The sequence below is a fragment of the Lichenostomus cassidix genome, chromosome 2 (genome assembly GCF_008360975.1).
Source record: "Lichenostomus cassidix isolate B80296 chromosome 2, HeHo_3.0, whole genome shotgun sequence".
Lineage (NCBI taxonomy): Eukaryota > Metazoa > Chordata > Aves > Passeriformes > Meliphagidae > Lichenostomus > Lichenostomus cassidix.
Window position 1 is genome coordinate 132476078 of NC_139482.1, and position 15967 is coordinate 132492044.

General features: G+C 36.2%; 1 protein-coding gene across 1 annotated transcript in view; it reads right to left on the bottom strand.

The window, feature by feature from the left end:
- Nucleotides 1-332: 332 nt before the first annotated feature.
- The window catches only part of LRP12 (LDL receptor related protein 12), a 51111-nt gene continuing 35476 nt past the window's right edge, over nucleotides 333-15967 (bottom strand). Inside the window, exons 3-7 of the mRNA XM_085053391.1 lie at nucleotides 15272-15407; nucleotides 13713-13915; nucleotides 8002-9103; nucleotides 7017-7149; nucleotides 333-3555 (exon numbers count right to left, since the gene is read on the bottom strand). Of these exons, the coding sequence (XP_084909517.1) occupies nucleotides 2692-3555; nucleotides 7017-7149; nucleotides 8002-9103; nucleotides 13713-13915; nucleotides 15272-15407 (2438 nt within the window). The 3' untranslated portion in view covers nucleotides 333-2691. The remainder of the gene's footprint in view (nucleotides 3556-7016; nucleotides 7150-8001; nucleotides 9104-13712; nucleotides 13916-15271; nucleotides 15408-15967) is intronic.

Sequence of the window (15967 nt, forward strand, 5' to 3'; positions counted from 1 at the left end):
AGCTTTACATGAGGAGAAAACTTGCCTCACAATAACCTACATTCTTCAAACCTTTCAGATGAAAGTGATTTATTACAGAAAACAAGATAATTCCACAGCAAATAATTCTGACTTTTGTTCAAACTGCCCTAGTATTGTAGCACAGGCAAATCAAGAATCAATTAAACAAAACACTAATTCAAACTCTCCAGAATAAAAAGAAACAGAGTAATAATGACTCATCTGAAACCTCAGTAAAACCAAACTAAACAAATGCAACCAATTACTCATACATTATTCCAAAACTGATCACTCCTTTTAATATTGCTAAGAAAAAAAATCACTGCAACAAATTCACCTCATACAAATATGAATTTTATTTACAATTTTCCAAATTATCAATCAAATCCAACTTCTCAGTTAAATGTGTAGCATTTCTCCTTGAAAACAAATTAAACATTGTGTTCTTTTTACATCTGCAATGTGGAGTCCATAGGTACATGCTATTTGGGGCATCTAATGGAACAAATTTAGATCACTGTGTGTCTTAAACACCGAAGGTATTCTGTGAAGACTCTTTCTTTAAAATTTATCTGCCTCAGGGACAAGCATTTCCACAACCACTTTCTAATGACAATTAATTAGGAAGGTTTAAAAACCCAGTATTTTATACCAGGACATACTGTTCACATATACTTCAGGGTGTGTTACCATGTTCCTATTGCAAAGCCGCCTGCTCTATAAGCAATGCTACTGAAATCAGACTAAAGATTACCCACAGATTTAGATATTATTCAATGTGAATAAAAATGGCCATTGATGACTTTTACTTGAGTATGTGTAATTATGGGCCAACTTGTACCTGATCTGGTACCAGTGTGATGTGATCTGTTCTGAAACTTGAAACCGCATGGGTCATTGTAATAAAATCTTTTACAACTGTATTGCACATAAGGTTCCTCAAAAGCACAAATCGACGTAATTGTGTCCTGAACTCAGAATTTACCTGCTAACTCTCATGAAAAAATCAACCAGATGGTAAAATAGATTATTTTTCTCATCCCAGTGTTTGTGAATGAAGAGAAGAGGGAGAAGATATATACACTTTGGAATCCATTCAATTGTTTGTTTCTTCTGCATGTGATTTGTACTTCAGAGATGAGGATTTTAAAAAAAATAAAAAGCCCGACAGACCTTGGATTTATCTTTAAAAGTACCTCAAAAACATAACAAAAATTCAATTTAAGTTTGATACATATTAAAATTTTAGTCAGTTCTGCCCGACAGCATAACACGACAGAAATGCACAAGACTTTAAACATGCTTTAAAATGACATTCAACAAAGTATTTAAAATTTAATAAATAGCATACAATCACACACAAATACATTTCATACTGGATCTTTAAGCCTACTAAAAAGACTGGCAAAGAATAAATAAAACAGTAGTTGACAGTTTTGTTTTTAAAAGGTGAAATTTCTTGTTGTCACACTAGTAGCCACATATTAATCTGCTTATCACAAAATTGGAAGTTATGAGCTTTTTTCCTCACTTATCTGTTTTGCTCCAACATGTAATATAATAAAAAATACACTAAAAGGGTTTTCTTTTGGTTTTTTTGAAACAACCAGTCTGCGACCAAGTAAACCAGTTTTTAAATACAATGAATAAATAGGGAATTAGTAAAGCAAATTCAATTGCAACAAAAATGCAACACCCCAAGAAAAGAGCCATGGAAATATATAGCCATTGCAATATTAGACAATAATAGTACTTAAAGTGATAGTGCTTGTGCACTAAGCTCATTAGAGACCTTAATATGATTTTAGTGCAAATCCCTTGAGTCCAAACAAGCTTTATACCCTACAGTATTAGGGAAAGATCTATTACCAGTTGGAACTTATTCTGTAGTGTATTTGTACATATCGGATATTCAAAGAACTAACACATATTGTAATATCTTCGGCCCTTTTTTACTTCAAATCAAAAAGACTAATGACTGGGGATTTTACATACTATTTGGCTGTACCATTTTAGATTGCAGTTTAGGAAAGTCAGTGCTATAAAAGCGTTTGCCATCAGTTTATCTATTATGCCTAAATTTCATATATCATTGCATTTTGTACTTCTGAAAGAAAAAGAATGCTCCTGGAGAAAGGTTCTCCTCCCTTTAAGTAAGTTCACATTATGATGAAATTCAAGAATATTTAGACAAAGTGTTGAATAAACTCAAAGAAAAGTACATATTTTACATTAACAATCCTTACCAGTATTTAGTATATTAAGTTACAAGTATGTTGGCAGTAATACAACAGAGTCAATTCCTAAAGGAGAATAATTCTGTACAAATTCACCTGTTAATATGGGGTTAAACAGGCAGCCAATAAGTCTTGAGCAGCCGTGTTTCAGGTTTGAACTATAGTACCAGGATAAACTAAATTTGAAACTAATCGGGAAAACTTCAGTTTAAAGAGTAATCTGATTATACTGGATACACACATTGTGTATTCAGAGCCATTAAAATGTTCATTCTTATAGTTCCATAATATCATCCAGTATAAGAAAAGTTTAATCAACCACACAGGCTAAAATAGCTTTAACATAATGTTGTCCTGGATTTTTTAAAACTAAAAACTAATTTTAACTGTGAAGTACAAAACAATGACAGATATTGCTCCAACTTGTACACAATCTTTCCTAAACAATCCGTACCTAGCAGAGTAATAATGCCTCATCGTCACTAGTTTCATTTTTCACTGTTGCCTCTAAGCAAGTGTCAGGTATCTGGGCAGTGTGTACGATGCCACAGCTCTCACAGGGGCCATCTCGACTGCATGACCTTACACTGTGATGTGTTGCACTGTAAGGCTGTCTAAGCCCTGGTCCTTGATCTGAGCTGAGATCAAGTAGAGGTCTTGAACAGTCATTCATGTCAAAGTCTGATGCTACATCAGAAACTGGAATTAACATTTCAACATCATCATCCTCTTCTCTTCCACTTACCCCATTATCAAGCTGTCTCAAAGGACTTTGGTTCTGATTCACTGAGCTTGATCTCCCTAAAGTAAAGCGTACCCAGCGTAAGCCTTGAGTCATGCGGCTCAGAGCGCTCGAGAGCTGGTGGCGTGCGGGACTTGTGCTTGGGGGCTCTACACCTGTCCCTTCTCTTCCACCATCCGTGTTACTGCTACTGCTGCTCTGAGCAGAGGAACTCCCACACGCTCCCACTGCTGCTTCTATTGCTGTTGCAGGAGGGACTTTTTGAGGCAAGGTGGCAGCAACACCACCAACTGCTCCTGCTGTGTCTCTTCTTTCATTTTCTGTGTCTGTATCATCAGATTCAACTGAAAACAAACTTCTGTGAGTATTATTTCTTTCAGCTTCTCTACTAGTACTTTGGCTGGCAACATCATCTCCATCCGCCGAGACCAATGCCAACGATCCAGAATGACGTGACCTTGCAAAATTAAAAATTCGATTCCAAATGTTACTTGATCTGCCAGCAATAGGAAGTCTGATTGAGGTAAATCCAAGCTGAGATCGTACTGCCAGCCTCAGGTTTTCCAGAACTGAAGCCTAAATGAGAAGACAAGCAACAATCAAGTGTTGACAGTCTGCTGGTACTGTTCTAGCAAAGAAAGAATGACAACTATTGCACAAAACAGCATGTAACAAAGTTAAATAAAGTTTTAAATATTAAAAAATGTTGCATCATTCATAATAAAGATCTGGTATACACAGCAATAAGCTACTTAAAAAAAAAGTGGGCATGACAAAAGTCTAGATGCTCTAGAGGAAAAAACACTATAGACAGGCAAATTAAGTGGAAATACATATGCAAAGGCAATAAAAGAGCAATGAATTCTATGTAAGGTACATTTCTGCCCTAATCAAGGATCTCTAAATAAAGACAATGTGAAAACCTATAGCCTGGATATGGAACACTGACTAAAGAAAAGTACAACCATAGAGCCAGATACAAGCAAAAAGGTAGACACTGAGGATTTTAGAGTAGAGCACACATAAACATGCCACAAAAAGTTTAGAATTTGAAAACAAAGTCTTCCAGAAAGATTTAACAAAGGTGACCACCTTTTTTATCCACTACCACTGAGCTGCCTCAAAGGGACTAAATTAAACATCTTCAGCAGAGGCTTGCAGTTTGATTTTTCCCCCCCTTCTGGTATAATCAGTTAATTCCAGTTTCAAAATGCTTTAATGGTTCCATTTAAATAAAATTATCTTATGTGTTCTAAACCATACATTTCCCCAATTCAGTATACATTTTCCACTCATTCAGCTATAGAAGGAGCCATGCCTAGATTTTCGTATTTAAAACCCTGTATAACTTTTCCACTGTAAGGTAACACAAACATATCAACTCCTTTGTCTTGGGGATCCCTTACTCAGACTTACAGGAAACATTGCCTCACCTAAGTAGCTCAGTTCTCAAACAGGGTAGAAGACCTACCAGATGCCCATGATTCTAAAAATACTCACAGATGTGTTTAATTAGAGGAAAAAGTCCATATTCACAACTTTTCATGATCCAATTAAATCTCCAATTAAACATATATGCATTAGTTTTCCTTCATTTACAAACACTGAACTTTGGTGTTCTCATGCTATCACCTTCACCTCCCTTCCACCATCCTTCATACAACACAGCAGAGTGTCAGAACAGCAGAGTGTCATACACAACCTACTCCTTCCCTTCCATTAGTTCAGAAGATGATTGAATTCAAGCCTATAACATGTGTAGAGCAGCCTTACTTTCAAAAGCTACTGAAGAGACTCCTACTCATCCTTGAAAATCCAGCTCTGAAGGTACGTATCAGTTTTAGGCAGAAACCACTACACAGAAATTAGAGTGTCCAAGATTCCTAGAGCTTGAGACTTCTAGGAAATCTTGAATAACTATCTTCAGTCCTACACAGATTGGCAACCTTAAAATGTATACCTTGCTCAAAATAAACTTTAACACACCTTGACTTAATACTGACTCCCTTCCCCCAACATTTTACCATATTAAAAATCGAGTTTTATAGTTTATAGAATTCATTTTGCATTGCCTTGAGTTTTTATTGATGTTCTCTCATCTGAAAAACAAAGGTTTTAAACAATGCAACTTCATTGGTTAAATGAGACTATAAAGTTTTTATCATGGAAGCTACCAATGCTCTAGAATGACATTTTCATTGATGGCCTTGAAGTTGATGGCCTGCTCACTACTATTCCTTATTTCTATGCTAGTTAATTGCTCAGTATAGTTACTTCAGTTTTCAAGGCCACAAGTTTTGTTTGAAATATTTGTGTTCATAATACGAATTCAGTAACACTCTCACTGTTCAAAATTATTGTACATGCATCGATATTTTATGGAGTGTGAAATTATGGTTACATAGAAACACTATGAAGAAACTACATTTTGTTATGTTTAATTATAAAAGATTGCCATATAATTCCAGTATATTCTGAAATTAATTTCAAATGTATCCAAATAAACAGTGGTTAATTCAATTTAAGTCAAACAAAAGTGAAAAGAAAATTTCAGTAATTGCACAGCTTTTTAAAAGCTCCAGCACCAATCTCTGACACTACAAGTCTGGGTCTTTCAGAACTGTCCTCCCTATAGGAGATTTCATTTTAGTAAAAAGCAATATCTTAATGTCACCTTTATGAGATTTCATCTGAAAATGAAATAATTTTCATCATTTTCTGATGAAAAATGGGTCTGAGCAAGGTAGGTTTTTCTGAAAATTGTAATTGTTCCTACACACATTCATGTACACCAAACCTGAAGTGTCCCACACAGGGTAGGTATCTGTAGGAAACATTGGCTTGCTCCAAGTTACCTGTACTACAGGACTTACACATCTGGGCATGACAACTGCATTGTCTCCACAGACTTTCTAGAGCTAACCCTACCTCAAGAGACTTGTGAACACAGATCCATCATAAACTGGTGAAGCTTAATTTTGGAAAAGAGGACAGCAAGCCAAATTTATAGAAGTATAGAATTGGTTTGAAACAGAAACATACTGGTCATTATTATAACCACAGTAACCCACTGAACAAGAACAAGGGATTGTAGAGTGTTCACTACAGGCATTTATTAAATTCATTCATGAAGTTCAGTGCTAATTTAGCTAACAAAAAATCTTTACAATGTCTTCTTTCTGGCACATTTTTAAAGACCCTCATGCAAATTGCAATTTTTTCCTCTTTTCCTCTGCAAAATCCTTTGTGACAGATCCCAGCTGCTCGTGAACATGTGTGCATGATAGAACATGTGATAATCATGTAACTTTTTCTTACAGTAAACTTTGCTGTATTAACTGCAAAACATAATTAATGCCAACTCTAATAGGGCACAGTAGGATTCCTAGACTAAGACTTCTATTTCTTGGCAGAGCTTTATAACTGAAAGACATTTTTAATTACTTAAAAAGTTGTTTGACAGAAATTCATTAATCAACCAAGTAAGAAATGTGCTAATCATCCACCTCTGTATCTGGATGTCTAGAAATTATTAACTACCATTTACTAGCTTTTACTTTGTTACTTGTTCATGCCAATTTTACAAGATATTACAGCCTGGCCTTTTCCATCATCTTATTATGCACAACAGGCATGAACGTACCTACGCAGTGTGCACATGAACTACCATTTTGCATTAGAAGTTTAGGTCTTCTTTCCCAAATCAAAAAGTGCTATCCTGCAGTCTTTATTTACACAATAGCAATACAAAACCTACAATTAGATCTACCAATCTATTACTTTTCATCCAAGAGGGGTTCTATAGTGTGCATTACTGGCATTATCAACAAAAGAAAGCCTGCAAAGGAAACTGTGGTGTTTCAGATCAAAAACTAGATCATGTTTTTGTCCAAGGGCTAATCAGTCGTATAACACTATTGACTTGAAAGGTGGAAAAGGAAATTCTGTAGAACAAAAGAAAGCAGATGAAAGTTAAAATATCTTCATTTCAATCTCTTTAAAATTTAAGTGGTCTGCCTACTGTTTTGAAATCTTACCTGATTTGGGGAACAAACAGGGAAATCCTCAACTGGTGGAATTAAACCCTGGGCAATTAATTGTCCATAGGACGGAGGAGCTTCTCTTCTTAACAGTTCAGCCTCAACCCTTGACAAATGAGTTTCAAATGATCTTTCAAAGAGAAAAGAAATGTCAGAGTACATAAAACACTGATTTTTATATATATATATTTTTATATATATATATATACACACAAAAGAATAAAAGTACATCAGACTATTACAATCTAAAATAAAAAAATTCAGAAGATGAAGGTTTTCTAATTTAATTGAAATTTAATTGTCAAAAAATATAAAGTCATTTCTATGGATCTGTCCAGCTGAAATGAGAGCAAAAAACACCAACCCAACAATAAATTTCTTAAAAACAAACAAACCAGCCCAAAACCATGGGCTAAATATAAAAAGCATCACCAGTAACGCTTTTAATATTGTAAAAACTTGAAGCATATGTAATCCTGGTATGAACTAGCCTACAAGAGAAGAAACATGCTGTTATATACAGAACTGCAATATTAACTGCAAATTAATTAACTGCAGTTTTCCCACACTTCCTTTTAGGTAACACCATCTGAAAGCTTAACCCTCATTAGTACAGTGATCAGAATACTTCTGTCCTCTTCACTGGGAGAGTGGTCAGTCACTGGAAAAGGCTCCCCAGGGAACTGAGTCATGACACCCAGCCTTCAGAGTTCAAGAAGCATCTGGACAATGCTCAGCCATAGTTCTTAGCAAGGTTTAGCTTTAGATGTCTTGCAAGAACCAGGGAGTTAGACTTGATGTTCCTTATGGGTGCCTTCCAACTTGAGATACTCTATGATTAACTAACCTCTTTGTACTATCAAAGAAAAAGGAACAATGTCTTTACAAATCACGTGCAACAATATCTGTATAGCAATAAAATTGCTTCACGAACAAACAATAGAAGATACCAAAACATTTAATAAATTTGAGTTCTTCTTACCTTCGCTCAAACATCCTGAGTGAGTACAATTTACAAGTACATCCCAGTGCAATGACAAGCAGCAATCCGCAAATAAGACTCCCAATGACAGCTGCAGTTATCACTCTAGTGGGCACAATGACTGGGCAATTCTCTTCGTCACTGCCATCGCCACAGTCATCTTGAGAATCACAAACCCAGCTCTCAAACACACAGCGGTTATTTTTACAATGAAAATTGCCTGGCTGACAGAAGAAACAATTCTTTTCATCCGAACCATTAGGGCAATGATTCTGGTAGTTGCAGCGATCTGAACGAGGGTAGCAAACACCATTTCGAGAGCAGGGAAACTCATCTCTTTGGCACATGGTGCAGTTGGTTTCATCCCTTCCATTTGGACAGTGCCAGTAGCCATCGCAGCGTTGCTGCTCTGTGTAGCACCCCCAATTTCCACCGCATGGGATTTCCCAGGGCAAACAAAAGCCATCAACTTGATAGGTTGCATTGAACCCTCTTGCAGCATTCACTTTGTCAGCACAAAAATGCACTCTAATCTGTCCTGAGGATGAAACAACCGTGAGGGGAGCATGAGAGTCAAATGCTGTTAGTACACGCAACAGCCTCCGTGGGTTCTCCTCTAATCCATCATATATTTTGACATAGTCTCCATAACCTGTACCATCAAGTTTAAAATCAGTGAATCGCAAGATTACTTTGCGATGATCACCAGTGTCTATCAGCCAGGTGCAGTTGCTGCCAGGTGGATAGAAGTCAGGATAGTTGGGAGAACTGAAAGTACCATAAAAGTATTTTAACCACTGCCCACATGTTGGCACATCACAGTCTATTTCATCTCCTAGGTCAAGACAATCAATGTTACCATCACATTTTAAAGATTCTGGAAGGCAAGTGTAAAGCTTGGTGAAACGGGAAAGACACTGGAACTGATTGCTGTCACAAGGCTGAAAGGAAGAAGCTGTTGGAGGATTAGCTTTGGCACACATTTCTTCATCCGAGTTGTCTCCACATTCATCCATATTATTACATTTCCAACTTTCTGGAATACACTTCCCATTAGCACAATGAAACTGGTCACAATCACAGCTTGGTTCATCAGATTTCCCTAAAAGAAAAAAAAAAAAAAAAAAAAATTCTTAGAGTTTAGCCTTCTATGGCCTGTGTTGCACATATATTTGCTGCACCAGGTACTTCAGATGGGCAAAGCAAATGCCTGAAGTGTCTGTAAACCATGGCAACTTTCAGCAAATTTCAAGATAAAACAGTTTTTTCAAGTCAAAATTCCATCAACACATCAGCATGAACCTTATCCTTGGGTTAAATAATTTTAACCCAAGCAAGAAAACAATGCTCATTTACGGCTATTGAGAAATCTGACTTCTAATATGCTAAAAATAAGTTAGAAAAATACTGTTTCTCTCATCTATCACTCAAAATACCATAACATTTTTTGCTGCAATACTGGTTACCTCCTCAAATTCTTTCATAAAAGCAGTCAGACTCTCTTCTGCTTTTGGAGGTTCCTACTTTGTACCAAAGGATCTAAGGCAAGAGAGAATCTACAGGTGAAGATTACATCACAACCAACCAAAGAGAAAAGTCTGTCTTCTCTTCTTCCTACTGTTTGCTCCTGTCTCTTCTGCAGCAACTAAGAGTGCAGCAAATGCAAAAATGCATGCTTGCCTTTACTTATTAAAGTTCCAACCATGCTGAACACAGAAGCATACCTGGGATCCAAGCTATTTCAGCACTGCAACAATTCAGCTGAGTCAAACACTGCTGTACATTTTCAATCACTGTTATTTCTACAAACCATAGTACAGACTGTAAAACTGGCTATAAAACAAACTGTCATAGTCAAAAAATTTAAAACAAGTCTGCAATGCAGATGGTCTGGCACAGCAGTAATTCAGAAAATAAAGTAGAGAAATATCTACTCATTCTAAAGAACACTATACCTAAGGTTTTAGTAAGGAAACAGGAAAGACAGCATCATGAACTCACTGAAATCCTAATGTTCCCAGGAGAAGCACGTTCTCTCTTTTTTTACAAGAGAACAATTCAGATTGCAATGGAGACCGTCTAATCAAATCATCTGCTCAAAACAAGGCTAACTGATGTTTGATTAGGCTCTTCATGGCCTTCTCCAATCAAGTATTTTTAAAGTTCCAGTGCTTTTCTATACAACATGATAAAAGTTTTCATAGCTAGCTTGAATTATCCTTGCTGTAACTAATCTGCTGTGATAGGTCACGTCATATCATACCTCTGTTCTCCTTTTTTCTGCTTTAATATCTTTTAGAAAGCATTAAAAATAAATACTCTAACTTAAAAACGTAATTTTTCTTTAGGAAAGTACAACACATAATTTTTAAATTTCACAAATGCTAAGGCTTTTAAAAAGTGAATGCAGGAAAAAATGAAATCAACAAGAGTGGTAAATCCTAAAAGCACTGCTGAAGAATGTTTAAGTCTTTAAATTTGCTGACAGAGAATGAAGAATGAAAGGAGAGCAAAACTTATGTGCTGCCAGTGACTAATTTTCTGAAAATGTTCATTTCACAAAAAAAAATCCAAAGAACAGATACAGTACAATTGATACCATCTTCTTGCTCTGTTACAGATACGTAAGTATTTATATATATATATTATTGTACCCTACAGGCATATGTATGGTTCACAATATTAGTATGGCAAAGTTGGAACCTTGGCCTTGAATTCAAAACCTGTAAAACTGAACTACTAGACAAGTCCTACCCAAACTGAATGAATATGCTCCATAGGTGGAGGTAATATAGAATATGCATCTCTGAACCTGTTCAAGTAATGATTATAATCTAGCTCAGTCCTTCTGCATTGCAGAACCTGGAAGAGGTGGAGAAGAAAGCTGTAGCATGAAATCATTGATGGAATTACTGATGGAATTATTGATGGAATTACTGAAGTAATAAAACAGGATACAATTTCAACCCAAGCTCTTCCTTCTACAAGCTTTTATGCATCCCAGAAAAGAGTTAATTCATCCTGATTTAGCATTTTTAATCACCAATCCTGAAATCCTTACATAAAGAAAATGTACCTATGAATCAAAAACTACAGTCTTAAAACAATAAGAGAGGGACAAAATAGAACTAACTTTGGGACTTGCACCACAAAAGACTTCAAGATGGCACAAGATAATTAGCAGCACTCATACAGTTGTAGCCAAAGGATTAACACAATTCTTCAATGCATTTACAGTGGACATTGACCTCTGTGCTTTAATAACTTTATTTTTCATGCTACATCACCATTAGTAAACTCTGTGCCATTTCAATTCCCATAATTTGAAAGGCTGATAAATAATAAGTAGCAGGAGGAAGACAGAGGGAAGAAAGACAAAAGTGGCACAAAATTTACTTCCTAGTCCAGTACCTTTCCTATCTGTAATGCTTTTTTTCTTTCTTATTATTGGTTTGTTTTAAATTAAGTATAAATATTTGCCTATTATTTATTTTAAACGAGAATTAATTCAAACAATTCACATGACCTATTTTCCATATCAGATTTTAAACATGGGGCTTTCAATAGTCACTTTTGCACTTGGTATCTGTAGTGTTTCTATCATTCCAGCACTAACAGGCCCAACTTGCAACCAAGTAACTAAAGTATTACTGTTTTTTTCCCTTTTTCAATGACGACTTGCCAATTTTGAGAGTAGCCCTAAAAACACTGAATTAAATAGTTTACTGAGGTGTTAATCTAGGCATTACTGCATGATGCTCATGAGGAGAAACCCAACGCAATGGCACAGTTGAATGCATAGCAAAAATGTTAATATTTCAGGAGCCTTACTCTCAAAGGCAGAAACTACTAGATGATCATTAAAGCGGAGTTGTCAACTCTTCTCCCATATACAGGTTAGTTTAAAACATTAAAAGACCACTCTGGTCACTGAAACACTACACTTTCACCTCAATTGTGAAATACTTCCTAAGTATTATATCAAACATAGGGACAAAACTCAAGCCAAAGTTTCAGTAAGGCTTGTTTGTTAAAAAATGAACAAACCTCCCCAAAGTAAAACTTCTTTCTTTTAAAAAAGACATCTATAAACATAGGATTAAAGTCTTCAGCACCTAATCTACAAAACTAAATAGAAGAAATCAACAGAAAAAATTGCTTATTATTGAAATTATTACTGCTTCTTCCAAGAGGGGTTATATAATGAAATTATTTCAAGATCAGAGAAAAAAGATTTTGAGAAAATTTCTACAGAGCCCATGGCTTGACTCCCCTGCCCATTCCACACTCTTATCCAAGGTATCCTTCCTTCTCAAAACCTCTTGGGCAGGAATGCTGCCTTTCATCCATGCCTACTTCGAGAAGGAGGTGGAAAGGGCAGAAGCTGATGCCTGACACAGGGTTAACACTGTTCACCTGGGCAGTTGGCAGAAACAGCAGCACAGGATGACTGATTATACAGTGGCTTCTTTCCCACTCCCTGACATGTTTTTTGGTGATATGGTGCACAAAACCCAGGTAGAACACTGCCCTGAAAGCTGGGCCAGCATCAAATGCAAGGCCCAAGACCTGCTAAACTGCAAGGAGCTATGCCATAGAGGGAGCTTTTTTGTAGGCTTGAAAACAGGTGACAGAGAGGGATAAACCTGCTTGGAAACTTGTTTGTGAAAGACGGACACAGTGGAGGAAGGTATTAGGTAAGAAGAGTGCACAGTACAGAACAGGAGCAAACACAGCTTAGACTAGAGGAGATCAGGGCTAGATTTACTGAACCTTGTTGGAATGGTTTTGAAGGTGGGTGGTATTGGATATGTGTAAGGGTATGAATTGTTTTATGGAGGAGTCAAAGGTTGGTGTGCACAGGGATCTGGAGCAGGCGAGTGAGTAGGTATCGGCACACACTGAGAGGGAGCAAGATAACATGAAACCATTGTGAAAACCAAGAAACTGAAACCAGTATTTGGGATGACTATGATGTAGAACACCATAATCATGCTATTACATAAAACTGTAATGCCTCTTAGAGCCAGGAGAAGTTTGGAACTAGTCTTGACCCACAACTGGCTTCCTACTCTCTCTTGGCAACATCTAATAGAGCAAGAATGGCTCATGAAATACTGTCAGTATTACTGCTGCTAGCTGATTTATATCACATCCTGTAATTACACAAGAAAAATTTTGCATGTACAGAGCTTTGTCTGTACTTGGCTAGATTAATCTATTGTATTAAAGTGGTGGGGTTTCGTTAGATTTTTTTTTTTTAAACAATAGTATGCCTTCTGGAGCTGGGAAAAATGATGCAAATTCTGTGAGAAATGTAAAAAACCCCTGTCATTTCTTCCCTCTCTTACTGCATTTATGCCACTCAGAAGTCTACCCAACTACTTTAACAAATAGTTTGATGAAAACATTTCAAATCTTAAACTATGTTAAAAAATCTTCCAGGTGTCTACTAATGGCTAACCTTTTTCTTCCCAAACCTTTTAATCTGCTTACTGTTACATTCATTGATTCCTACTTTGAAAGCTCAAGTTGTGCACAGGATCAGAATACATTTCCTAATGTGTATTTTCTCTGATTTCAATAAACTTTGAGGTGACTACAGGAAATACCTATAGTCAATACAGTACCCTGTTAGAAGGAAGAAATTCTTGAAACAGGAAACAAAAAGTAAAACCATAAAATTATAGTAGGTATCATTTGAAACATACCAGCAAAGTAGGCTAATCTGAAGCCTTTTCTGGAGATGCTATCATCTGAATGAAACCTGATCCAAACATGATCCTGTGAAGAGATGTATGGTGAGGGAATGGAAGAGCCACATGCTCTATAGCCTTCAATATTCTTGTAGCTTCCAATTGTTAACCAATCCGAGCTGCATCGTCGAGATCCCTGAACATCAAAATCTTGAAAGCTGAAATAGAAAAAAGGTCAAAATTGATACTGAACTAAATATTGCACTAAAAGCTGATGAATTACTACTCATGGAAATTAGCTTGTTCCTTTTGAAAGAAGTTCTTTTTGAAATAAAGAAAAACTTCTGAAATAAAAAGAGTACCTGTGTAAAAATAGGATTTAACCTCGTTCTGATATTTTATATTATGAGGACAGCAAGAATCCATTCTGTCAAACAAAATATTGCACCCATCACTTAAAGAAACGCTACAAAAAGTTTTGCTACAAAAACCACACATTGTCTTAATCTAAAAATAAATTCTTTTAATGAAATTGTCCTTATATGTCTCATTTAATGACTTTCACATGCTACTAAGTGATTTTGTTTAACCCAAATTTCACCAGGATTTTACCTAATGCCACACTTATGGCAATAATATGATTTGACATTATAAATACAGCTAAATTGTTCAAAATTATGACTTTTAGATAAGACTTTCTCCCAGTCACAGTACTTGGCTACACAACCTTTATGTCATGGAATGCTGTGGTATGGGTACCATGGTAATGGCGTGTGAAGGGGAGACAGTCTGTGCAAAACAGGTCTGTACAGACAACAGCACTATCAGAACTGAAATGGGATACGTATGGGTGGAAGAAAACAATATGAAAGGAAAAGAAAGTTTTATGCTGAACAGTTTTACCTACTTTACGTTGCATTTATGCCAGTTAAAATATTTAGTAGAAAAATTGTTTAAATTAAGGAGCAGTACTTTAAATGAGTAACTGATGTCAAAGCAAATACTTCACAATGAAGAGCAGTTTCTTAGGTCAGCAAGTCTGTACTGGAAACTGATGTAAATCTGCAGGTGATGCAGTTTCATCATCAAGTCTATGAAGCAGTACTAACTTGTAGGTTGATGCTAAAAGAAAACAGTAATCTGAAATGAACTGATCTACAAAGAGAGAACTTGAATCTATAAGTTTTTTACATTACTACTTTAGAAAAGCTACAAGATACGTGAAACTATGAGGAGCTCCCTGCATCAAAAGGCAGCCTTTCCTAAACTGCAGTCATATCTGTTGACTCACTATTTGTCCCTGACATTTTTGAGCACACCAAGAGACTTCATAGCAATGAAGCATTACAGCATTTACTCTGCACACTTTTTAATGAAAAATTCCTAAGTTCAGACATAATAAAAGGATACAAATAAATGAGAACACTGAAATTTTTTTTAGTCACCGACTGTCCAGCTGAAAACAAATGCTACATGGTTGTGTGAGAGCAAATTAGATAAAAGGAAAGGCAAAAATGAGACAGAACTGAAATCCTTCAGTTACAAGGAAAAGAATAACACAGGAACACTGTTACCTTATAGTAATGATCTCCCCTGGGTTTGCATGGATGTACCAGCTACAGTTAATTCGGGCAGGATACTCAGAGGGCCACCCTGGACTTGTGATTGTCCCACTTGGTGATCGAATTTGTTCTGGAATATCTCCACAAGCTAAAAATACATAGATATTGAAAGCAATTTGATTAATTCTATTTTTTAAAGCCAAGATATTTTCTTTTTATTTTCAGTCTGCACAAACATTCAGTTCAATTTAACCATGCATTTATACCTTATACTGACAAGTGCTTTAGAAGGTGAAAAACAAATAAAAGATAAATAACCAAGTAGCTGAAATTTTCTGTCTTAGGTAGACTCAGTGTCTGACCATCATTTAAATACCTCCCCACTTCCAGTTCTTGGCACGGAAATGATCTTCATACACGACTCCAAATGCTTGAAAGGCTAAGAGCACTGATTACTGCAGAGAGAGCTGCATAACTACATTTGTGAAAATGGACTAGAAAGCTTATAGGTCTAATTATATGCAACTGAAATAACTCAGTCATTTGTACTCCTGCTTTATTATAGGTGTAGTTTTCTGCCTTGGCCTTAACTCAGCTGCTGTTCCTTCCACAGGAGTGCTCTCAGTTCTGATTTTATTTGAAGCAATGTGCTTACACTCAGGTTTGTGGTTTTGTTTTCCAGTTCTTCCCCCCTTAGCAGCCTCATAC